The sequence below is a fragment of the Jaculus jaculus genome, chromosome 11 (genome assembly GCF_020740685.1).
Source record: "Jaculus jaculus isolate mJacJac1 chromosome 11, mJacJac1.mat.Y.cur, whole genome shotgun sequence".
Classification (NCBI taxonomy): Eukaryota; Metazoa; Chordata; class Mammalia; order Rodentia; family Dipodidae; genus Jaculus; species Jaculus jaculus.
Genome location: NC_059112.1, coordinates 95,341,050 through 95,367,443, shown reverse-complemented (window position 1 = coordinate 95,367,443; position 26,394 = coordinate 95,341,050). Strand labels below are relative to the sequence as shown.

The 26,394-nt window shown below is 42.2% G+C and overlaps 2 protein-coding genes and 1 non-coding gene across 6 annotated transcripts in view; all 3 read right to left on the bottom strand.

Annotated features, from left to right (window-relative positions):
- Iars1 (isoleucyl-tRNA synthetase 1) overlaps positions 1-14,825 on the bottom strand; it is a 48,882-nt gene extending 34,057 nt beyond the window's left edge. The window contains exons 1-7 of the mRNA XM_004652296.2: positions 14,700-14,825; positions 9,405-9,530; positions 8,248-8,404; positions 7,941-8,060; positions 7,010-7,092; positions 4,362-4,479; positions 1,494-1,641 (exon numbers count right to left, since the gene is read on the bottom strand). Coding sequence (XP_004652353.2) covers positions 1,494-1,641; positions 4,362-4,479; positions 7,010-7,092; positions 7,941-8,060; positions 8,248-8,404; positions 9,405-9,523 — 745 coding nt within the window. The 5' untranslated portion in view covers positions 9,524-9,530; positions 14,700-14,825. The remainder of the gene's footprint in view (positions 1-1,493; positions 1,642-4,361; positions 4,480-7,009; positions 7,093-7,940; positions 8,061-8,247; positions 8,405-9,404; positions 9,531-14,699) is intronic.
- Positions 10,931-11,063, bottom strand: LOC123453480. The gene has a single exon (XR_006632859.1). It is a non-coding gene; the product is annotated as a small nucleolar RNA SNORA84 (small nucleolar RNA).
- Positions 14,826-19,757: 4,932 nt separating the features above from the next.
- Positions 19,758-26,394, bottom strand: part of Nol8 (nucleolar protein 8) — a 28,689-nt gene continuing 22,052 nt past the window's right edge. For all 4 annotated transcript variants that reach the window (XM_045130042.1, XM_045130045.1, XM_045130043.1 and 1 more), the window contains exons 13-17: positions 25,038-25,300; positions 23,468-23,594; positions 21,581-21,651; positions 21,166-21,245; positions 19,758-20,303 (exon numbers count right to left, since the gene is read on the bottom strand). In XM_045130042.1, the coding sequence (XP_044985977.1) occupies positions 20,253-20,303; positions 21,166-21,245; positions 21,581-21,651; positions 23,468-23,594; positions 25,038-25,300 (592 nt within the window). In that variant the 3' untranslated portion in view covers positions 19,758-20,252. The remainder of the gene's footprint in view (positions 20,304-21,165; positions 21,246-21,580; positions 21,652-23,467; positions 23,595-25,037; positions 25,301-26,394) is intronic.

Here is a 26,394-nt window from a genome sequence, read left to right as displayed (position 1 = left end):
CCAGGTTCAATTCCAAGGACCTACGTAAGCCAGATACACAAGGTGGTGCATGTGTCTGGAGTTCGTCTGCAATGGCTAGATGCCCTGGTGCGCCCATTCTCTCTCTCTGTCTCTTTCTCTCTGACTCTCTCACATAAATAAATTGATTAATTAATTAAAAATTTTTTTAAATTCTATTTTGCCTCTAGCTACTGCAAATGAACTCCAAATGCATGCACACCTAGTGTGTCTGGCTTTACACAGGTACTGGGGAATTGAACCTGGGTCCTTAGGTTTTACAGGCTAGATCCTTAACCACTAAGCCATCTCTCCAGCCTGGATATTAATCTTTGTTTTATCCTTATAAAAATGAATATTTAGAGCCGGGTGTGGTGGCGCACGCCTTTAATCCCAGCACTCGGCAGGCAGAGGTAGGAGGATTGCCATGAGTTCAAGGTCACCCTGAGATGACAGAGTTAATTCCAGGTCAGCCTGGACCAGAGTGAGACCCTACCTCGAAAAACCAAAAAAAAAAAGAATATTTAAAAGCCAACATCAACAACCTTTGTAGCTCATAAAGTCAAGGTACTTAGAATCTCATCCCCTCAGGTATTTTCATTTCAGTGTTTATTCATTAAGGTATTTTTTTCTATCCAACTCGAATCTTCACTAGGTTTTACTTTATGGCAGTATCATGGGTCTTTTTTTTTGAGGTAGGGTTTCACTGTATCCCAGGCTGACCTGGAATTCACAATTCACTGGAGTGTCCTTGAAGTCATGGTGATCCTACCTTTGCCTCCTGCTCCTGAGTGCTGGGATAAAAGGTATGTGCCACCACACCTGGCTTCAGAATGAAACTTTTAAAAAGTTATCTTTGGAGCCAGGTGTGGTGGCACACACATTTAGTCCTGGCAGACGGGAGGCAGAGATAGGAGGGTCACTGTGAGTTCGAGGCCACCCTAAGACTAAATAGTGAATTCCAGGTCAGCCTGGGCTAGAGAGACCCTATCTTGAAAAACAAAAACAAACAAACAACAAAAAAAGTTATCTTTGGGCTGGAGAGATGACATAGCAGTTAAGGTGCATACCTGCAAAGCCAAAGGACCTAAGTTTAATTCCCCAGCATCCATGTAAGCTTGATGCACGGGTAGTGCATGCATCTGGTGTTTGTTTGCAGCAGCTCAAGGCCCTGGTATACCAAATCTCTCTGTCTCTTTTTCTCTCAAATAAATAAATAAAAATTGAAAGTTATCTCTTTCTTGTTACCTTTCTTTTTGGTTTTGAGACAGGATCTTGCTATGTTGCCCAGGCTGGACTTAAACTCAGGATGCCTCAGTTTTCTGTATGCTGGCTAAACAAGTGTTTGCTACTACATTTGCTCCAAGAGGCAATCTTTAGGATTTAAAATGCTGTGAATCAATTTTTTTACTCCAGAAAGAAATTTATGTTTCCATATTTTCCCAAAATTAAGACTATCTTATCCATTAGTCATGAGTAACTATGACAATACTCACCTTTAATCTTCACATATTGTATATCTGGATTAACACACAGGGCAAGGTTACTAGGTAGAGTCCAGGGAGTGGTTGTCCAAGCAACTAAGGATATATTTTCATCTTCCTCCAAAGGGAAAGTTACATATACTGAAGGATCTTGAACATCCTGAAACAAATTGTGAGAAAGTACTGCTCTACAAATCCATACAGACACAGTAAAAATAAACTAATCCCAAAGAGGACTAAAATGAATACATTTTCAGAGCTCTTAAAATATGCTCTGCGGGCTGCAGGGATGACTTAGCAGTTAAGGCATTTGCCTATGAAGCCAAAGGACCCAGGTTCAATTCCCCAGGAGCCACGTAAGACAGATACACAAGGTGGCACATGCATCTGTAGTTTGTTTGCAGCAGCTAAAGGCTCTGACACACCCATTCTATCTGTCTCTCAAATAAATAAAATCAAATAAAAAAGTGTGATTTTGCCAGGCATGGTGGTGTACACCTTTAATCCCAGCACTCAGAAGGCAGAGGTAGGAGAACTGCCGTGAGTTCGAGGCTACTGTGAGACCCCATAGTGAATTCCAGGTCAGCCTGAGCTACAGTGAGACCCTACCTCGAAAAAGAAAAAAAAGTGTGACTTTTTACTTTTTAAAAGAAAAAAAGTCCTGCATTTGTTTTTTTAGTTTTGTTTTTAACAGTCTCACTGTAGCCCAGGCTTGCCTGGAACTATAGCCTAGCTTAGCCTTGAGTTCAGAGATTCTCCTATCTTAGCCTCCTAATTATTTACATGAGAGATTTTTTTGCAATATTTAAGAAAAAGATCCCAGTAATTACATTAGAAATTATAAATATGAAACTTTTGTTGTTGTTGAGTATGTGTAGTGATGCATGCCTTTAATCCTAGCACTCAGGAGGCAAGCATAGGAGGATCACCATGAGTTTGTGGCCAGACTGGAGCTACATGGTGAATTCCAGGTCAGTCTGGACTACAGTGAGAACCAGATTGCAAGAGAAAACTTTTTTTTTTTTAATGTGGATGATGCATGTATGTGTAAGTAGTACGTCATATGCATACACATGTGTGTGGACACCACAGCAGAATGTTGGGTGTCCTTTAGCAATATTCATCTATGTGTTTCCTTGAGACAGAGTCTCTCACTGGTTCCAGAGCTTGCTGATTTGATGAGCCTAAGAGGTTCCCTTCTCTGCTCCCCACAGGACTGGGTTTATCAAAATGTGTGGCCCACCTGTTTACATGGGTGCTAGGAAGTCAAATTCAGACCCCCATCAGGCTTTCATGCTTGCACAGCAACTGCTCTTACTCACTGAGAAATCTCTTCAGCCCCAAATATTTTAAGGTATTTGGTAACCTTTTAAAATAATGTATCCACAGAAGCTGAGGGGTGGTGGCACACCTTGAATCCCCGGCACATGGGATGCTGAGGTAGGAAGATCACCATGAGTTTGCGGCAAGACTGGGTTACAGTGTGAGTTCTAGGTCAGCCTGTGCTAGAGTGAAAATCTTGCCTGAAAATGGGGGGAAAACTCACCTGTGGGAAAAAGGGAAAAAATTCCAACTCACATACCTATGTCACATCAGAGAAACGTGACATCAGGACACTGCCAATGTGCTGGCCTATTCCCCTTACACGCAGTGTCATGAGTCAGGGAGAGGCTGAGGAGCTAGTTCAGATTAAAGGAGGCTGGAAACATAGCAGGTGAATGAAGCCCATCACTTAGGTCATTACTGGAACAATTAGAACCCCAATTAGCTACACATTATGAGCCAGACATGGTGGCCAACACCTGTAATCCTAGCACTATGGAGGCTGAAGAAGGAAGAGTAAGAGTTCAAAGCCATGGTGGGCCACACAGAGAAACCCTAACAAATTAAGAAGAAAAGTCTATTTTCACATGCCACAAACTGGTAACAATGTTGACCTTTTGGAACTGTTGGAAGGTTTCCTCCAGTATTTCAATTTATATCTCAATTTACTTACACTTTCCTTGACCTTTTCCCATTAAGAAGATATTTCCCTATTTACAGATGAATGTAACTTTTTTTTCTTCTGTTTTTTCAAGGTTGGGTCTCACTCTAGCCCAGCTGACCTGGAATTCATTATGTAGTCTCAGGGTGGCCTCAAACTCATGGTGATCCTCCTACCTCTGCCTCCCGAGTGCTGGGATTAAAGGTGTGCACCACCATGCCCGGCTTCCTGAACGTAATTTTTGAGACTATGAATACTATCATAGAGGCTGAGCAGGTAAAAATATTGTTGCCCTAGGGAAATGCCAACATAAAAGCACAAGGCTCCATCATAAAATGCTCAACTGCTTATGAAAAATGGACTGTTTCTCAAAACAACTCTCTACTGTCTATAGAGAGAATTAATAAATTGTCATTTCTAGATATGGCAAAATACTGAACCTTGTAACATTAGAATGTGTAAACACCTCTACCATACCAATGATAGTAAGTGACTGCTTGCATTAAGGAACATAATGCAATTCAGCATTGCCATTTAAAGTTTCTTGCAAACATCTCTAACAAATGATACTACAAAGTCCCATGCAAGGCATAAAATTGCCAGAAGCAGTGACTGAAGAACCAGTAACTGGAGGGAAGTACGCCAGAGCTGGATTTCTTAAAAGAAGAGGTATAATAATTTAGTCAAAAAAAAGAGCAAAATACATGATAAAAATGAGGGGGGGAAAGGGGGCAATCTCTCACTTTAATAGGGACCCTGTCACAATGACTGGCAATGTCATCAGCACTCAGTAGTGAGCAACAGACATTTCACATTGGGAACACTCAGCCTGATTACAGTCACTCAACCACTGTATACAAAGCCAGTGCTGAAAAAGAAGTGGGCCTTCCACGTACCTTGTAATTCTGGTTTGACTCAAAGTTAGAAAGTGGAGTGCTGCATGCAGTAGAGAAGGGCATGACTTTCACACCTCTGTACACAAGGCCTTTATCATACAGTTGTTTGAAGACCCACCTGGCAAATTAATATATGGAACTTTACAAATACATAGCCAAAAAACCATCTGTTCAAATGCAAACATTTATGTCCATTTCTAAAAAAGGATTTTTGTCTGACAAAGACATCAGTTGAGGGCTTGCTGGTAAATTACAGTATTAATGTCCAAATGCAGATAATGAAAGGGCTACCACCAAGGCTGAAGATGAAGCTTAGTACTCAAGACAGCATGTTTGAGGCCTTGGGTGTGACAACAAGCAACACACACTCCTAGTGTCTACCAAGGTAAGATGGTCATAACAAGACAGACAGTGAGATGGGTTGGGGAGATGGTCTACTAGTTAAATGTGCTTGCTTGACTGCAAAGCCTGCCACTTGGATTCGATTTCCTAGTAACCATATAAATAAAGCCAGGTACAAAAGTGGTACATGTATTTGGAGTTTGTTTGCAGTGACATGAGGCCTTAGCACACACATATTCTTTGTTCTCTTTGGAAAAAAAAAAATAAGCAATTGGGTATGATGGATCAAAATAGTTGAAGGCAAATATTAGACAATCCTGAACAAGCAGCAAGTTCCTAATGATGTAAATCTGTTGATTTCAGCATATATACTTACATTAAAATTCTTAGCAATATCAAAATAACAATTTTTTACCAACATAACCATACCTAGCATTCTGGAACATTTTCTTTAGTTTTTTGATATACTGATTGAATTTCATTATGAAATGAAGATTTATAATAGCAATTTAAAAACTATAAACCAGACTGGAGAGATGGCCTAGTAGTTAAGGCATTTGCTTGTGAAGCCAAAGAACACAGGTTCCAGTCCCCACAACCCATGTAAGCCAGATACACAAAGTGGTGCATGCATCTGGAGTTCGTTTACAGTGGCTGAAGGCCCTGGCATGCCCATTCTCTCTCTCCCTCTTTCTCTCTCTCAAATAAATAAGAAAAAATTTAAAAAGTATAAGCCACTAGGATAATCAGTTATAGTTAATTAAAAGATTTATTTTATGTATTTATTTATTTTTGTTGCCACTGATGTCCTTGAACTCCTTATGCTTCCGCCTCCACCTCCTGAGTGCTGAGATTACAAGGATTTACTATTTTGGTCTCTCTGCCTCCCTGAGTGGCATAGGACATTCTGTTTGGAAAGGGATGTGTGTACAGTATGTGAGGTGTGCTGTGTAATATCTGCATGCATGTGTGATGTGTGAGCCCAGTGAGCACCTGTGTGGAGGCCAGAGAATGTCAGGTGTCTTCCTTTATTGCTCATGCATGTTAATTTGAGAATTCTAACTACTTTTTATATTCATCATTAGTCTACATGCCTTATATATATGCCACATATTCCTTAAGAACAAGCATTATTGCCTCCCCCCCAGCCCTCATGTGCTAGGGATCAATCCCAGGGCCTTATCAAACAAACAAAAACCTCTTGAGGACCTGGAGAGGTGGCTCTGTGGTTTAAGGAACTGTTTGTAAAGCCTGCCAGCCTAGGATCAATTTCCCAGCATGCAACCTACATTAAATCAGATATAAAAAGTGGCACATGTACATGCACACATATACACACAAGCACAAATAAATAAAAAGTAAAAATCAAGCCATGTGTGGTGGCTCACACCTTTAATCCCAGCACTCGGGAGGCAGAGGTAGAAGGATCACTGAGAGTTTGGGGCCAGCCTGAAAATACATAGCGAATTCCAGGTCAGCCTGGGCTAGAGTGAGACCCTACCTCAGAAAAACCAAAATAAATAAATAAATAAATAAATAAAAACTTCTTGTCATGGGACGATTTATATTCTTTTTTTTTTTTAATTTATTTATTTGAGAGCGACACAGAGAGAAAGACAGATAGAGGGAGAGAGAGAGAGAATGGGCGCACCAGGGCTTCCAGCCTCTGCAAACAAACTCCAGACGTGTGCGCCCCCTTGTGCATCTGGCTAACGTGGGACCTGGGGAACCGAGCCTCAAACCGGGGTCCTTAGGCTTCACAGGCAAGCGCTTAACCGCTAAGCCATCTCTCCAGCCCAGATTTATATTCTTTAATCTACATAATGATGCAGAAATATTAATTCACTTGAGTATAGGTTGCTAGTCAACCTATAGGGGCTCTTATGCCCTGCAGAATTATGTAGACTCTCCTATAGTTCTCAAATATCTGAATTCAAAAATAATACCTGCTCCAAAGACAAATAATTGTGAACATAAAAATAAACTAATTTGGGGGTGGGGAGATGGCTCAGTGGTTAAAGGCACTTGACTACAAAGCCTCATGGCCTAGGATTCTTCAGTACCCACGTAAAGCCACACATACAAAGTGGCACATGTGTTGGCAGCTCATTTGCAGTGGTAAGAGGCTCTGGCATGCCCATATTTTTTTCTTTCTCTGGTTGCAAATAAATAAAATAAAATATTAAAATGTAAAACAAAGAAACAAAACACACCAAACTAATTTACACTAACACACCTCTCCTCTGACCAACTTCGGAGAATAAATATTCATCATACTTGTTTTAAATGATTTTAAATAAACCTACCAGACTGATTCCATGAATTGTGGATACAGAGTTTTGTAGTCATTGTCAAAGTCAATCCATCGGCCAAGTCTGCTAACAGTAGACTTAAAAAAGAGTATTAGCGTTATGTTAGAAAATGGTATTTGCTATTGTATGCCAATGTATTTTTTTTTACTTTAGTTTTTGTTTGTTTGTTTGAGGTAGGATCTTGTTTTAGCCCAGGTTGACCTGGAATTCATTACGCAGTCTCAGGCTGGCCTCAAACTTACAGCAATCCTCCTCTATCTGCCTCGGGGATTAAAGGGATGTACCACCATGCCCAGTGTTTTTTGTTTTGTTTTTTCAAAACTTTTATTGTCACTACAGCCAATGGTTCAAGTATACCTATAATTCCAACAATACATGAGGTTAAGAAACAGGTTTTTAAACATTTATCTCTTATGCAAAGATACTGTTATTAACAAATATAGATATATATTTATTTATGTAGCTGTGGTTTTTCTTTTTGGTTGTAATTTATGTTTTTTGAGCTAGGATAGCACCATGTTTATCTGACTGGCATGGAGGTTGCTATGTAAACCAATCAAACCAAACAACCTCCCCACTAACAAAATCTATATCCTCATACTGGAACATCCTAGTAAATATATTTGTCTTAACAGTGTGATGCCAGTCACATACTGTGGGACTGTGAGGAGATTAAATATGAAAGACAAACTAAACCAAGAAATCAAAATAAGAGGGTCTAGCTTTAGCTAACAAGGCTGAAGTGCAAGCAAAGGCCCTTTCTCGAGCCTCACAGCGTGAAGCAGGGTCATCTTCCTTATGTCACAACTTCACATGGACAGCTAGGTTTTTCACTTCACACAAAGAACAAAGGACCTTAAGTCATTTCAACTCCCATTTCAAAACTAAGCTTCCTGTTCATACTTCTGAGAATAACCCAACATACCTTCCACTCAGTAGAGTATCTCATCACGATTGCTCGGCACTGGTTATTATACTCTGCAATCCCCATTTTGGCCACATCCTCTGGCCCTCGGATTCCCAGTGTCTTATCAATTTCATATTCCTAAAAATTGTGCACAATTCTGCTTTATGAAACAAATACAACTAAGAATGAAGAAAGCAAAATAGCTTTAAACAAAAATCACAAAATCTAAACATAAAAAATAATGTTAATATAGAAATGAAGAGGGGAAAATGTGACATGCTTATAAATAATCACACTATTACACAAGTGGAGACTCAAAACATACCACAGGTAAGCCATGACAATCCCATCCAAATCTTCTGTCCACATGAAACCCACTCTGGTGAGCATATCTTGTAACTATATCTTTAATTGTCCCTGCAAGGATATGTCCATAGTGAGGCAATCCAGTTGCAAAAGGAGGTCCATCGTAGAAGGTAAATCTAACAGAGATAATAAAAATATATTAGATAATCTTAAAATAGCAAGTATATGGAATGTTTTTCTTAAGCAGCTAATAGTAAATGTTTAGGAGGCAGCAAAACAAGGAAATTCAGATAAAAGGCAACTAGTTATGATATAGCTGGGGAGACTGCCTTTTAATTATCCATTCATTTATTATCCCCAATAAGGAAAGTTAGTACTGATGCTGAGTTATCATATGAATAAAACAGAGCAATAGATACCTATCATAAGCTTTTGAACAGAAGACACACAATGAGAACAGTGATTAAAGATTATCCGTTATGTGGCTCGAGACAGGCAACACTGTAGTAGCTTTGTAGGGGGTCTTATACTTAGGTGTAAGTGCTATGTGAGGGTGGAGATCATGACGCAGGGGAGAAGAGTGGTATTTGTGGTAGTAGGTGAATGTATGTCCCCCATAGACTCAGGTGTTTTTATTAAAGCTTGTAACCTGGGTCTCCAGCAGCCTGGCTGGAGGAGGTGTCACTGGGGACAGATCCTGGGGTCAGCTCTAAGGCGTGCTTGGGGGCGGATCTGATTCCAGCCCAAAGGTATGCAGAACAGTCTGAGCTCGGCCTGGGTCCCTGCTTGCTGTGCAGTTTGTGCTGCTGCTTTTGGTGTTTGGTGGCTGTTTGGTTGTTTCTCTCGGCTTGGATGTATAGAAGCGGCTTCTTCTGCCACCAATGGAACTTTGGGATTTACAAGCTTCAAATAAACCCATTCCTCCCACAAACTGACTGGTTTGGATGTTTAACTCAGCAATGTTGAGCTGACTACAACATATATAAACTTTATTCAGATGACTTCTTAAAAGAAATTGAATCTAACCTAACAATTAAAAACTCATCTATGTCTATCCACAACTATTTATTACATATAGTTGGGAGCCACTGGCAATACACAGATAAAGAGCGTTTGCTTTAAAAGAAAGGGACTACTCTTTAAGTACTCTATCTTTACCAAAGAAAAGTCACATACTTTGGCTTATGTTTTGATTGCTTTAAGCATTCTTGGAAACAATTAAATTTGGACCAGAATTGCAAGATTTTCTCTTCTTCATCAGGAAAACTGATGGTTTCTGGAACTTGCTGCACCATTCTGTTGCTGGAAGATAAATCAAATTTGCGATTGTCACAGAGAAAGCTAGAAACAGCAGGATAATATATTACTACAATGGGCACAGAGACCACTATCCATACTACTTGTGCTAAATGACAGCTTTTTTGGCTTAAGTTCATATACTATGAAGTATACCCTTAAAAGTCTATAAGCCAGGAGCTGGTTAGATGACTCAGCAGTGTCTGGAGTTCAATTCCCATGCAAACCACCTAAGCTGCGTGCAAAAACTGGAGCCAGATGTGGTGGCGCATGCCTTTAATCCCAGCACTACATGAGCCCAGCTCAGCCTGAGATAGAGCGAGACCCTACCTCAAACAAACAAAAAAAGTGGAGCATGCAGCCCTGGCACACACCCATCCCCACATACTTGCACACACAAATAAGTATTTGAGAGAGAGAGAGAGAGAAGGGAGAAAATGAGTGCACCAGGGCCTGTTACCATTATAAAGAACTTCAAATGCGTGCACCATTTTGGATGTCTATCTTTATGTGGATACTGGGGAATGAAACCTGCACTGGTGGGCTTTGCAAGCAAGTGCCTCATCAGCTGACCCATCTTCCCAGAACAATGCTTTTAAAACATACAAGCCAATAGATTTTAGTATACTTCTTCCCATTGCCCATCCTTTTTCCAGCATCCACCACCTCTGCTGTTGTTTGTGTTGGCAGGGGGAGAAGGGACTGAGATCCAACTCAGGCCCTCATGCTTGAATGGCAATGGCAACCCATATTCCAGCTGAGCATCTCCCTAGCCCACAACCTCTGCCTTTCAAAGATGGAAAGAAGTGTTAGTTTCTGCATTCACTGATTTACTGAGGGTCCTACTGGCTTGGTGGGTACCTAATCAGAAGCCAACTAGAATTTATGGCACTGTACATGAAGAGTTTTTGGTATCAACACATTTATTTCTGTCACTTTATTCCTATGATAGCCCTATGGGAGCTTACAGAGATGCAGACTCACCAGCCCCTGCCAGGACCCAAACATTTAAAGAAGATCCCTAAAGAATTCACATGCAGAGTGAAGTCTGAGGACCAGCACTCTTACAATGCTGTGATTATTATTTAGGGTTATCTACTGGAAACTTTTTCCTTTGTTGAGAAATGGCAGCTAAACTTTCTGAGGAGAGGAAGCATAGCTTTTACTGAACTCTCTAGGGTGTCTCTGTTATGCCCCAAAGATTAAGAATCACAGTTATTTATTTTGTTATTTTTCGAGGTAGGGTTTTACTCTAGCCCAGGCTGACTTGGAACTCACAGTGATCCTTCCACCTCTGCTTCCCCAGAGCTGGGATTAAAGGTGTGTGCAACCATGCCTGGCTCTTCACATTTATTATTATATTAAATACAAAGACTCTGGGCAATAGCATTGACACCCAGGAAGAAGAATGTCCCAATGACCGGGCTATGGCAGCTGCTAAGAAGAAACAGCTTCCATGCATAAATCACAGGATTTCTCTAGCCCATTGTATCCACTGGAGAGATGTACCAGCACAACAGCCTCCAGCAACCACAGGGCAAGCAGAGGGAGAGGTGAGGGCGGGGGAAGGGCACGTCAGCCTTGCAAGGTTACGCACAAGAATCTGTTCCATCTTCTTTCCTCTGACTGCAATCCAGGTCTCCACTCTTCCCTACTTCTCAGCTTCCCCAGACCAGTTTAGCCTCTGTTTCCTAGTACCATTTGTTGTTATGTTCTGTTTTGTTTGTGTTTTGAGACAGGAACAAAGGTGGTTAGCTCAGGCTGGCCCTAAACTCATATACCAGAGGATGGCCTTGAATTCCAGTGCTCTGGCCTCCACCTCAAAAGTGCTGGGGTTACAGGCATGTGTTGCCACAGTCCTGCTTATGTTCAGGTATTTTTAAACCATTCTCCCTACCCTTCATTTCAGTTTATCTCAACAGGTCTTGAAAAAGCACACTGAAACAAGGAGGAAAGAGAGAAATAAAAGGAACACAAAAAGCACACCAAGGGGCTAGCGATATGGCTTAGTGGTTAAGGTGCTTGCTGGTAAAGCCAAAGAACCCAATTTTGATGCCCAGGAACCACATAAAGTCAGATACACAAGGTGGCTCATGGGACTACAGTTTGTTTGCAATGGCTAGAGGTCCTGGCATGCCCAGTCTCTCTCTTTCTCTCTCAAATAAGTATACAATTTTTTTTTAAAAGCACACTGAGCTGGGCAAGGTAGCACATTCCTTTAACCCCAGCACTCCTGAGGCAGAAGTAGGAGGATCACTGTAAGTTTCAGGCCAACCTGGGACTACAGAGTGAGTTCCAGGTTAGCCTGGGCTCAAATGAAACCCATCCCAGAAAAAGAAAAACAAGCACACTAAAACACACATGTTTAAAAAATCTCTCTTGGGGGCTGCAGAGATAGATGACTCAGTGGTTAGGTGCATTTTCTTTTGCACATGATGGTCAGAGGGGGCTTGAGGCTGTCTGAGTTCAAGTCTAGAGATGAATGTGGCCACACATGCCTGTAACCCTAGTCTCACGGGGAGGCAGAGACCAGAGAATCCACGTACCCTTACAAACTCTGGAAATAGTCAAAAGGGAGACTGCAGCTCAAAAACCAGACCAGACTACCTTTCTACTCTGGCTACTGCAGCCAAGTGACCCTGCCCTAGGTGAGCATATGTGGGCCCTGAAAGGGCCATACACACATATACAACACACACACACAAATGAATAAATCTCATCTGGGAGGCTGACGTGGAATGATCACAAATTTGAGGCTCAGCTCAAACAAACATTAGGATCTTATCTGTCACACAGATTAACAACTAATTTCTCTTCTAGCTCTGCTTAAATGGCTTCACTATTTTTTTTTAATTTTTAATTTATTTATTTGAGAGCAACAGACACAGAGGGAAAGACATAGAGGGAGAGAGAGAGGGAGAATGGGCGCGCCAGGGCTTCCAGCCTGTGCAAACGAACTCCAGACACGTGCGCCCCCTTGTGCATCTGGCTAACGTGGGACCTGGGGAACCGAGCCTCGAACCGGGGTCCTTAGGCTTCACAGGCAAGCGCTTAACCGCTAAGCCACCTCTCCAGCCCGGCTCCACTATTTCTTCCGTACATAAAGACAATATAGCACACTAGCAATCCTCTTCTACCACCCTCCCTTCTACTGAATCCTTACACAGGGCTTTTCACTGCCACCCCTGAGGCTACCCAAAATAATCTAACTCTGTTCCTCACTTCCCTCTTCTGCATCCCCAAACCTTAACACCTTGCTACATGATGTCAAATTTAACCCAAGGCCATTCCTCAGTTTAACAATATACTATTGTATCTACCCCAAAGCCATACTCACATAAATGCATAAAATAGGAACATTAAACTCACATGTGAAAGTTGATGATACCAACATGAAATATTTCTAATCATACCCAGACATAATCAGAGCTAGAAAGTGATGCATGCCTTTAATCCCAGCATTTGGGAAAGCACGAGAATTACTGTGAGTTCAAGGCCAGCCTGAGAATACATAGTACATTTTGGGTCAGCCTGGGCTAGAGCAAGACACTATCTTCAGACCTCAAAAACAACACAAAACAAAACAAAAAGGTAGGGGTTAGAGAGATGGCTCAGTTGTTAAAGGCTCTTGCTTGCAAAACCTGCCAGTTCAAATTTATGCCACAGGACCCGTGTAAAGCCAGATGAAATGTGGTGAATGCTTCTCGCATTCACTTCTGGCAGCAAGAACCCTGGTGTGCACACCTTTAGTCCTAGCCCCCAGGAGGCAAAGGTAGGAAGATCACTCTAAATCTGAGGCTAACCTGGAACTACAGAATGAGTTCCAGGTCAGCCTGAGCTACAGTGAGACCCTAACAGGAAAAATAAAACAAAACAAAGAAAAGGGGCTAGAGAGATGGCTCAGGGGTTAAAGGCACTTGCTTGCAAAGGATGGCCCAGGGTTTGATTCCCCAGCATCCACATAAAGCCAATGCACAAAATGGCACATGCGTCTGGAATTCTTTTGCAGTGGCAGAAGGCCCTAGTGCACCCATTCTCTCTCTGAAAATATAAATAAATATTTTAAAAATAACCTAAGCCAACCAATCAACCAACCAACCAGCCAAAGGCTCTCAGGACCCACAGGGTACTGATTTCAGGACCCTTAGGGGCACCCAAATTCAAGGATGCTGGAGTCTCCTATATATAACATGTCATAATTTATATGAATATTCCTATATATTTTAAATAATGTTTAGATTAGTTATAATACCCAATAAATTTTAAATACTTATACTGTAGAGTAGCAACCATGCTAGACTTTACAACATAGCACTGGATCATTGGATGATTGAGAGCCTAGATGCAGAGGGCCAATTATAAACTTTCTACCTAAATATACCCAGAAAGAAACTATCAAGTTTCACATAGATTAGTTTTATTATACCATTAAAAGGAGGAACCATAAATTCATAAAGGTGGACACCATACATTCCCTAAGCCACCACCCAACTATTCCTGGTAATGAATACATCCTAAGCCACGGTGATAACTGCGAGTGGTCATCTAAAAATCAAGATGATGGGTGCTTTCAAAATCCTTCAGGTGAGGTCCTCTAACCCCCATCTCCAACGTCCAAGCCCACGGCAGTTCCTGACAAGGCATCTCCTGCCCACGTCCCAATCCACGGTGTTCCCAGCCAGGCTTGCAAGTCACAAGTTGCATGATTGGACTCGGCTATTCCCCGCCTTGGATCCTAGCGATCAATGCGGGCTTTCTGAAATCAGGGCTCAAGTCGGGGAAGCCTGGAACCGGGAATCACCCCCCTGACCTTCTGCTCTTCTCCAGGACGCTCTATCACCCCTCAGTCACACAACCCCTCCCCGGGGGGGGGGGCTCAAAGACCACCGGGATCCCAACGGTTCTGCGCCCTCAAGCCCAAAGGGACAGGCCAGGACCGGCGGCTGTTGTGGGCTCTGCGGCGCCACCTCGGCCAGTGTTCACGTTGGCTCTCCGCGCATCGCAATCCACGCAGCTGGCGCATGGCAGGCCCTGAAGGCACTTTTTCCCCCACCGCCCCCCCCCCCCGCTCCCACCATGTCCTTCGGTAACAACGTGCCACCGTGTGTGTCCCCCGCTTCCGCGGCAGCCCCGGGCGCTCGGGAGGCGGCGGCGCGGCGAAGGGGCCCGGCTTACCCGGGGAGCGAGACAGGGACCGAGCAGACGTCCACGCTGGGGCGCGGCGTCTCCGGATGATGCAAGCCCCTGACGAGTGCGCGGCGCAGGCGAGGAGGGACATCCGCGCCCACCAATCACCAGCGGCTTCCCTGGCGCCTAGCAACAAGCCGCGTGGCGATTGGTCGCATGTGAGGACTCCGGAAGCAGTGAGTGCCGGGAAGGCCACAGCGGTGGAGCGGGACTGGAGCCCGGGGACAGGGAGGCCGCCCTTCCCCGAGCAGACTGACCCCTTCTTGTCACGTCGTGTGCATCGCTGTCAGTTTTCATGCAGCTGCACAGTTAAAATCTGAGCATTTTCTCAACACGTAAATCATCTGAAACTTTTTGCCCCCCCCTCCCCAGATCGTTTAATTTGTTCCTTCCACAGAAAACGCTGGAGATATTTCGAGCTAAAAACACGTGCTGATTTCCTGCAAATTGCGTGGTGTTTTCATGGATGTGTAGGATTAAAACTATGTTAATGAATTTTTGTGTCAGTGTTTTATCGTGATGCCTTCCTTCTTTTTTCTTTTTAATATGCTTTATTTATTTACTTGAGAGAGAAAGAGAGAATGGGCGTGCTAGGGCCTCTAACCGCTGCGAAGGAACTCAGGATGCCTGCGCCCTCTTGAGCATCTGGCTTACGTGGATCCTGGAGAGCAGAACCTGGGTCCTTTGGCTTTGCAAACGCCTTAACCGCTAAGCATCTCTCCAGCCCTGATGCCTTCGCTCTTATCAAGATTACCAAAACTCAAGTTCAAGATTTTTTTTTTCAAGCTAGCCCCTTTAAAAAGAACTCATGTTTAATCCACTTGTGCAATAAGACCACAATCCTTTTGAGTTTCTTTTATCACCCCTGGAAGTACTGGCATACAGCAACTTCAAAATTCTCCATCGGAGATCTTTGGCATCTAATTTCTTGAAGCAATTTACTTCAGGGCCCATTCTAGGATAAATGATCCTTCTGGTTCTCAACTGCTGATACCCTACACTTAACATGAGTGAGTTCAGAATATATTAAGAAATACACAATGATTGTAATGGGGAGGTAATATGATGGAGAATGGAATTTCAAACGGGAAAGTGTGGGGGTGGGGAGGGAGGGAATTACCATGGGATATATTTTATAATCATGGAAAATGTTAATAAAAATTAAAAAAAAAAGAAATACAGAGTACCAAATGAGATTTAGTATTGCCAGTTATAAAACCTAAGCTTATTGTGTAGACATAATAGCTATATCCAGTTCTGTCAGAAGTGGTATCAGCCAGCAGTTGAATACAATTTTATTTTTACTTATTTGTTTTTGTTTTACGAAGCAGGGTCTCTAGCTCAGGCTGACCTGGAATTCACTATGTAGTCTCAAGGTGGCCTCAAATTCATAGCGATACTCCTACCTCTACCTCTCGAGTACTGAGATTAAAGGTGTGCGCCACCATGCCCAGCTTAAAGTTTTATTTTTGAGACAGGACTCATGTATCCCAAGCTGTCCTCAATGCCTTTTAAGGCCAAGGATGACCTTGGGTTCCTATAGCTTCCACTTCCAGTGCAGGGATTATAGGTTCCACCATGCCAGGTTTGTGTGCTGCTGGTATCAAGCCCAAGGCTTCATGCATAGATAAATACATCTCCAGTGCCTATATCTAAAACGTATATCCCTTAACAATGAAACTTTGGACAAGTGTCTTCCATAGAAATCCTGGGGCCAGTGCAGTTTAACTGGGTGATTTTTATGTGATAAATGGCAACCAAAGGGCTCGGCAGCCGGTGTGGTCACGCACGCCTTTAATCCCAACACTCAGAAAGCAGAGGTAGGTGGTTTACTGTGAATTCAAGGACACCGAGACTACAGAGTGAATTCCAGGTCAGCCTGGGCCACAGTGAAATGCTACCTTAAAAAACAAAAACAAAGACTTGACCTAAAATAGGTAGAAAGCTTAGTAAATTAAGAACATTTTGATAGACTATTCAGCACTTATAAAGTGTTTTCAGGTCCTTGCCAAGGTGTTTACTTTATTGAACACACACTGTTTGTTCAGAGAGAATATATAATAGAGCACTCGTGGACAGGTGTGTCCTGAGTGGTGGGGGGAGGAATTTATGAGGTGCACTGATCAGTCTGATTATTTAAAAAACTGGATTGAAGGCAGGTGACCAGGTGTGATGGTTCATGCCTATAATCCCAGCACGTAGGAGGCAGAGATAGGATCACTGTAAGTTCAAGGCCAGCCTGGGAGTAGAGTGAGTTCCAGGTCAGCCTAAGCTAGAGAGAGATCCTACCTCAGAAGACAAAACAACCAAAAAAAAAGAAGACTGACCAGGCATGGTGGCACACACCTTTAATCCCAGCATTTGAGAGGCTGAGGTAGGATGCCTGCTGAGTTTGAGGCTACCCTGAGACTACAGAGTGAATTCCACGTCAGTGTGGGCTTGAGTGAGACCCTACCTCGATAAAAACAAAACAACAAAAAAGCAAAAGAAAAAAATTGGATTGGGCAACACTATACCCTAGTTTTGGAAAGTAAGGGAATATAGGAAAAAGCTAATCAAAATTTTTAAATTCCAGGAAAAAGTTAATTGTTGCCAAAATATACCGTTGGGATTAAAGAGTTGAATGATTTTTTATTTTTTTTATTTTTGGTTTATTTTTATTTATTTATTTGACAGCGACAGACAAAGAGGCAGAGAGAGAGAGAGAGAGAGAGAGAGAGAGAGAGAGAGAGGGAGGGAGGGAGGGAGGGAGGGAGGGAGGGAGGGAGGGAGGGAAGGAGAATGGGCACGCCAGGGCTTCCAGCCACTGCAGACGAACTCCAGATGCCTGCACCCCCTTGTGCATCTGACTAACGTGGGTCCTGGGGAATCGAGCCTCGAAACGGGGTCCTTAGGCTTCACAGTTAAGCCCTTAACCGCTAAACCGTCTCTCCAGCCCTGACTTTTTATTTTTAAAAGAAAGCAGGTAAAACTGGCTGGGCATGTAGTTCAGTAGCAGACTATTTTCTGGGTAAATGTAAAGTTCTGGGACTGAACTTTAACACCCCTCCGTCCCCCAAAAAACGAACAAATCAGGGCATAAGCAAGATGGTGAATTACGGTGATGACTATGGGAGGAATGAAATAATAGAACTGGGTATAGCCAAGGCCACTTGTTATCACTCGTCTGGTTTGAGATTGGAACACTTAAATGTGGCCACAAGCCATTTTGTTCCTTCCACTGTTTAAAATATTGGCAGTATATGTTTCCTGCTTTTGGGAATACTTGATCCTGAATTCACTGCCATACTTAAAAAATAATTTGAGAGACAGAAAGAATGAATTTGAATGAATGAATGAATGAATATGGGCACATCAAGGCCTCCTGCCTCTGTGAGTTCCAGATGCTTCCACCACTTTGTGTGGCTGGCTCTATGTGGGTACTGGGGAATCAAAACAGGACCATCAGATTTTACAAACAAGTGCCTTTAATGAATAAGCCATCTATCTAGACCCTTAGTTGCCACACTTTAAGGAAGCCTATGGATAGAGACTGAGTAGGTGGGCCACCTAAGAAGTCTATCTTCCACCCTCACCTGACCACCTCCATGACACCACATGGAGCAGAAATGAGCAGCATCCAGAGAATGCTCAACAAATGACGTGTCTGTGAGCAAAATAAGTGGCTGTTACTGGGATGATTTGCTAGGAAATGACAAGTAGGTATAAATGAGATTTATAACAAGAGAAGGTGGAACAACTGAATTTATCTTGCCAAGTAGTAGTTTTCAGTCTATAAACACAGAAATTCAGAATGATTCTTCAAGCTTAGGTTGTTGTAGCCAACTTACTAGAAACAAACAAATAAGAATAATAACAACAACAAAAACTTGAGCCTCTATGTGGCACATAGAGATCTAGGCAGAGGGGCCATAATGGTTAACAAACCAGATGAAATCCTACTCAAGCACGCCAATCAATAAACACTGTAACTTGAGATACACACATAATAGCTCGATAACCGTCTCTTGGAACACTATTTTGTACAGAGGCCCCCTTGCCCACTTTTTGTGTATGTGTATTCAAATACACATGGAAGCCAGAGATTGATCCAATCAGCCTCCACCTTATTTAATTAGAAAGGGTCTTCCACTTGAGCCCAGAGCTCACTAATCCTGCAAGTCATGTTCCCCAGGAACCCTGCATCTGCCTCCCCAGTGGCAGCCCATCTGGCATTTACGTGTGTGCTTGAGGCTTGCACTCAAGTCCTCATACTTGTACGGCAAGCGCTTTACCAACTCAAGTTATCTCTCCAGCCCTGAACCCAATACAGGAGTGCTCTTGGTCTGGAATCCTCCCCAGCTTTGTTTATTTAGTGAAACATTAAATCTGCCTCCCCAGGTAGACTTGGGGTCTGGCTCCTAACTACCTGTAGACTTCATATTTTTGAGATGAAATCGGGCGTGTGCAGGGTGGCACAGCTGTAGACTGATTACCTATCTTTCAGATAGCTGGCGTGGTTTGATTCAGGTGTCCCCCATAAACTTAGGTGTTCTGAATGCTAGGTTCCTAGCTGATGGCAATTTGGGAATTAAAGCCTCCTGCGGTCAGTGTATTGTTGCCGGCAGGCCTATGGATGTTACAGCCAGCTTCCTCTTGCCAGTGTTGGGCATGCTGTCCTATTGCTGCTATCTGATATTGGCCAGGAGATGATGTCCACCCTCTGCTCATGCCATTGTTTCTCTCTGTCATCATGGAGCTTCCCCTCAAGTCTATAAGCCAAAATAGTTCTCCCCCCCACCCCCAAGCTGCTCTGCTCTTGGTTGGGTGTTTCTCTGCCAGCAATGAGAAGCTGATTGCAACAGTTTTTTTTTTTCTTTTTTTAAAATAAACTCACAGTCTAGGATTTTGGGATTGATGGGCCTGTCCACATATTTTTGCTCCCTAATTAAATGAGACTAAAGACTTCCTTTCTTGGTCTTCAGTGATCTTTTATGATGCTGGTTTTAAATATCACACATTTCAGGTAACTAACTCATCATCCGAACACAAGTCAAGAACTCAGAATTGACTTTTAACTAATTTTTAAGCAAAAAGGACAAAATGGAGGTAAGGTACAGTATTTGGTATAATTAGAAATATTTAAGCAGTGCATTTATTTAAAAATGTTTTGGATAAGCCATCAGAATATGCACATTGGCTACTGAGTATGAAGGGCGAACAGATTGAGACAGGATCTCACTATGTGGCTCAGGCTGGTAGAAAACTTGGGCAACTCAAATGATCCTTCCACTTCCGCTTCCCAAGTGCTGGGGCTACAGGTGCGTGCCACTGCACCTGGCTCAGTTCAGTTTTTGTATATAGCCACCTAGGAAGAAATACAGAGGGATTCCATACAGGAAAAAAAAAGGCAACCAGAATGATACACCATTATCTGGATCTTGAATATGTTTCTACTCTGAAATTTCCCCTTTGTTAGTTAAGACTATTTTCTGGGTTAATTTCCCAAGGTGATGAGGTGCGCCATGTTTATATTCGATATCAAAACCAAGGCTGACATTGTTATTTTGGTTTCATCTTCCTTTTGGCTTCTTTATGTTTCTTCCGACAATCCTAGAAAAACAAAAAAATCAAAAGCGTTTGTTAACAATAAATACAGGTGTTCTCAAAGTGTTCAGTAAAATAAAATTTAGGCCACTGTATTGTTAGAGCCAAAGAAACACATTCTGGAATGTTCCATTACAATGAACAGGAACTGTTCAAACTTTTATGTGTATGTGTCTAAGGAACTTAGTATAATTCTGACTTTGAAAACCTCCTCATTTCCTGATGCTCAAAGAGAATGACTGGACATGGGCAGTCTCTCAAGTGAGCTGGCCTTTAGTCTTTTCACATGCACTTGCTTGGGTTGAATGAAACAACCCTGAAGTTCCTTTCTGCAGTATAATTCCCAGAGTTCAGATGTATTTTCAGTTGTCATCATTTCTACATTTTCCTATCTTATTTTGTTATTCTTTTTTAAAATACTTTACTTTTATTTATTTATTTGACAGAGAAAGAGATAGAGAGAGAATGGGCCTCCAGCCACACTACAAAGGACCTCCAGGCACATGAGCCCCCTTGTGCATCTGGCTAACATAGGTCCTGGGGAATCTAACCTGGGTGCTTTGGCTTTGCAGGCAAATGCCATAAGGGCTAAGCCATCCCTCCAGCCCTGTTATTCTTTTTTTTTTTTTTGGTTTTTCAAGGTAGGGTCTCACTCTAGCTCAGGCTGACCTGGTATTCACTCTGTAGTCTCAGGGTGGCCTGGAACTCTTGGTGATCCTCCTACCTCTGCCTTCTGAGTGCTGGGATTAAAGGCGTGCGCCGCCACGCCTGGCTCACTGTTATTCTTATTACAAGGTTGAAATGTAAATACAAAAGTAGCACCAGATCTATTTTTAGAGAAAATCAATATTGATAAACAACAACTCACCATGAGCAGGTTATTTGTTCGGACCTCCCAAGAAGTCTTGCTGATATTATTTGCTACACCACTCCAGAATAAGCCAGAACCTACCAGGGAAAAAGCAAGTATGAGGTAGCAAATTCCTATTTCGAAGGAATTCAACTCTAGCTCATAATCAGCCTCAGAGTTTTTATAGGGACCTTAAGAGTATTTTAAAAATCAGGTCCTTGTCGATAAGCAGGAAAGAGCAAGGAGCAGGCTACTGAGGAGTTCTCAGCCCCAAGAGCTTTATGAGTCAACATGTATCACTATGAATGGAGAGAACTAAACACATGCCAGTTCAAAGGGTCAGAGTTTCCTGGTGTGAGTTATTATATAGAACACACAATAAGAATTATACTACTACCTATTCTAAACTATTTAATGGAAAAAATGGACTTACCATTAAGTCTTTCATCATTTTTAGAGAAAAAGAAAAATCTAGTAGTCTCTTTTTCAGGAAATGCTTCTTCTCTGGAGGAAAAGGCAGAAATAAGTTGGTTTATTTTCAGTTCTTAATAAAAAATACCTATGAGCTGGAAATGGTGATACATTCCTGTATTCCCAGCACTTGTGAGATAAAAGATAGGAGGATCAGGAGTTCAAAGCCAACATAGCAATATAGTAAATTCAAGGTCAGCCTGGACTACATGAGCCCTGTCTGAAGACTCCATATGCTTAGGCTGCAAGGTCACTGAGAAATCCTGCTGGAACTGAGCTGAAAAACCTCCTCCATGTAGACAAGCTGACAGAAAGCTGGAAAAAAAACTACACTGCATGCAGCTCCATGGTAGACAGTGACTTCACCAGATGAGATAAACCAAATAAGCCAATGGGTGCAACAGAGTCATGTCAGTTATAGGAGAAACCAGTGGCTCTCTAATTGGACTGGAGGACTGCTTCACAGGAGGGAATACATGCCTGATACTGAAATTAGGGGACGTCATGAGCCCTAGGGGGTATAATGTCTGCTGTTCTCTGTCTAAATGTACATATTATGCTCTCCAAACTGCCTTGTAAGCACTTCTCAAAATGTTCATGCCCATATATTAATGCTCCTCTAACTTTTGGTTACAGAAGCTTCTCTTTTTAAATGGCAGGGAACTTGGGATGAGTCAGAAGGCATCAGAGTGCTGAGAAGTGACAGAGGAGCGCTCAGAACTAAAACATCTCTATCACACCTTCCAAGGGTCATGGTTCATTGAGAAAGAGGTAGCAGAAGGAATCTAAGAGCCAAAAGAAGGGTAGGACTCCTTACAATACACTCTTCCAGACACAAAATGGGCTGAATATCCATGACCTCACAGTGCCTGACACTACCTATACAAGACCATCGTAACAGGAGGAAAAGATAATGACATCAAATGTAGGAGTGTGATTGAGAGGGGCAGGGGATACGATGGAGAGTGGAGTTGTGAAGTGGAATGGGGGGGGCAATTACCATGGTTTATTGTCTATAGTTATAGAAGTTGTCAATTATATATACCAAAAAGGAAAAAAATTACATAGCGAGTATAAGCTATTCCTTAGAAATGTCCCCATCACTTCCCTGGGCATGCCTTAGCCTCCACTAATGCAAGCCAAGTCTCAAGAAAAAATAATCACACACCCTACTGTAAAAAGGCTAGAAGGAGGCTGGGGTAATGGCTTAGCGGTTAAGCCATTTGCCAGTGATGCCAAAGCACCCAGGTTCGATTCCCCAGTACCTACGTAAGCCAGATGCACAAGGGGGCACATGCTTCTAGAGTTTGTTTTCAGTGGCTAGGGGCCCTGGTGTACCCATTCTCTCTTTGTCTCCCTCTCAAATAAACAAATAAAAGTATTTATTTATCTTAAAAAAAAAAAAAAGGCTAGAAGGGCTAGGGAAATTGCTCAGTAATAAAGTGTTTGCCATGCAAACATTAGGACCTGAGTTTAGAGACCCAGAATCCACTTAAAAGCCAGGCAGCATGACGGTCTATCTGTAATCCCAACACAAGTGCAAACAGGAGCCTGGGAGCTTGTTGGCCAGCTAGTCTAGCTAAATTTGTGAGCTCTAGGTTCAGTGAGAGATACAATCTCAAAAAATTAAGTGCAGAGCAGTTGAGGAAGACACCTTCTATTCACCTTTGCCCAACACACACACATGCACAAGTGTACTCACACACACACAATGAGCACACACACTCACAAGATAAAAAGGCTAGAGAGCCCTCTATAGGAGTGGAGAAAAGTCATCCTAGATGCTTCTACAGTATGCCTGTCTCTGATTTCACCAACTATAAGATACATCAGCGTATCGACTGCTCACCCAGGACTGGGCTTTGTGTATTCTGCTTCTTCAGTGACATCATCCTCTTCTGAACTGCTATCCTGGAGACGGGCGCCTCCCTGACAGACAATCTTCACAGGTTTCACTGCTTCAACTCTATAGGTGTCTGTGTTGTTGGGACAATGAAAGATGATGCAATTATAACTGAGTAACCAAGTATTTCTGAACATACTCATATTGATTCGTTGTATCATGCAAACATACTTCAATTTCTAATATCTAATCATTAATTTAAAATAAGTATCATCTTTTTATTGTTGTTGTTCCTTCTACTGCAGGGGAGCAAACCAAGGCCTTGTGCATACTAGGCTGGTGTTCTATCACTGAACTATGGCACCAGACCCTAAACTAAGTACTATCATCTTCTTTAATTTAAAACACTGACAGAAGCCACTATTTAACTGTGGCACTACTGAAGGGATTGAAAAAGGAATGTAACAATATCAAAAGGCATAAAAACTAATGAGCAATTAGTTTTCATTTTAAATGAACAACATAATTAAAAAAAAAAACACCATAGCATCAGTGTTGTTAAGGAAAAGCTAAAACATAACAAGGTGTAATAAAGCCCTTCCTGCTTACTCACACATGAGAAAGGAGTATAGCTTTATTATGTTTTCAACTCTCAAAACTGCTATCTAGGATTGGGGGGATGGCTTAGTGGTTAAGGCACTTGGCTGCAAAGCCAAAGGACCCAGGTTCAATTACCAGCACCCACATAAGTTAGATGACAAGGGGGTGCATGCGTCTGGAGTTTGTTTGCTAGAGGTCTTGGTTCACTGATTCTCTGTTTGCCTCCTCCTCCTCTCTCTCTCTCAAATAAATAAAAACAAAACTCTGCTGTCTACAACTGCTGTAGAAGCTGCTGGTGTAGTACAATCTAGGCAATTGTGCATAAATCCCCAGAAATTTCTAACTACTTATAAAACAGACTGCTGACATTTAGGACTAGTTTCAAGGCTGATTTCTCATACTGGCTCTCAAAGTCAGAAGATTTAACACTTGAACCAATTCTATTCAACACTTTAGGACTGACCTTCATGTTTTAATGGACACAACATACAAAAACATAAAGTAAGCAGAACACATGGTACACTATCTTAGTTACACGTTTTGAAAAACAATTACATCTTTGCTGTCAGTTTTAGAGTCCCACAGTGCTAAACACATTAAGGCTGTGCATCTCTTCCTTTGTCCTATCAAGGAAAAGCAGCTATACTTTTCTAGAAGTCATGGCATCACTAACAACAATTAAGAGAGCTAGAGCCAGGTACTTGGAAGGCAAAAGAGTCAAAGAGAGAGACATACACACACAGAGAATGGGCATGCCAGGGCCTTCAGCTGCTGCAAATGAACCCCAGACTCATATACCACTTTATGCATATGGCTTTATGTGGTCACTGGGGAATCCAACTCAGGTTATTTAGGCTTTGCTGGCAAGCACCTTAAGTACTGAGCCATTTCTCCAGCCCTGAAATCCATCATTATAAATGAAGACTAATCAATTAAGCTTACCCTGCAAGAAATAAAGTGGGGAAGACGTACATACCTTCCTTTACATCTTTAGTATCTGAATCAAAAAAGGAGAAGGTGAACCCACTGGCCTGCTCAGCCTCACTTGTCAGAGCAGCAGCATTATGGATCTCCTCTCCAGCACAGTCCTCATTCCAGGCCGTGCCCTCTTCCTTCTCACTGGGATCTTTTGTAGTTTGAAATATTTCTTTCAAATCCGCAGCAATGTTATAGTACATTTCTTTAGATACCTCAGGCAGCTTCTCAGCTTCCTCCTTTATCTTCTTTCGTTTTGCTTTACTGTAATGACATACCAATATGCACATCACAAAAATAAGTTCTGAAAAATTTCACAAAAGTCAACAGGAGCTGGAGAGATGGCTCAGTAGTTAAGGCACTTGTCTGCAAAGCCTAATGACGGGAGGCCACCCTGAAACTACACAGTGAATTCCAGGTCAGCCTAAACCCCTACCTCAAAAAATTAAAATAAATAAATAAAATGTTTAAAAATCCAAAAGTTGGGGCTGGCGGGATGGCTGAGCAGTTAAGGCATTTGCCTGCAAAGCCAAAGGACTCAGGTTTGATTCCCAGGACCCATGTTAGCCAGATGCGCAAGGGGGCTCAAGCATCTGGAATTCATTTGCAGTGGCTGGAGACCCTGGCGCACCCTTTCCCTCTCTCTTTCTCTCTCTCTTTCTCTGTCAAATAAATAAATAAATATTTTAAAAAATCCAAAAGTTTTTAATGTACTATCTAAAACAAAAATGAATGGGAGGCCCTAACTAATGATCTTAGTGTAATGGAAACTGTTCATACTTCAGAAAATAGACCATCCAAAATAGACATACGTACCTTCTACAGAAACTAAGCTCTACACATAACAGTGGCATGTAGATTATCAATGGACTACAATTTGGTAGTTTTAAATTGGTCCCTTTTTTTTTTTTTTTTTTTACTAAGTGGAAGCAAATGTCCACATTCTTGGAGTGTAAGCTGGATCAGTGATCTCTTCTAATGAAGAGAATATGCCAGATGTAGTAAGTAGTTTGTGTTTTATGAAAATAAGGTCATGGCAAAACTTGAAGGGTCTTGAAAGAGTTGTCAGTAGAAACCAAATGGCCTGACTGGATATTGTGGAACATGCTTTTAATCCCAGCATTTGGGATGCTAAGAGAGGAGGATCACCATGAGTTTGTGGTCACGTTGCAGCTACATAGTGAAGTCCTGGACAGTCTGGACTAGAGTGAGACCCTGACCTGAAAGCAAAACAAAATATTTAGAAGCCACATGGTATTTGAGGAGGAGGCAGGTGAACATCCGCAGAAAAGTCAGGGAAATGCAACTGGAAACTGGAGGACAGAGGACACAAACACTGTCACCCAGATTAATGTAGA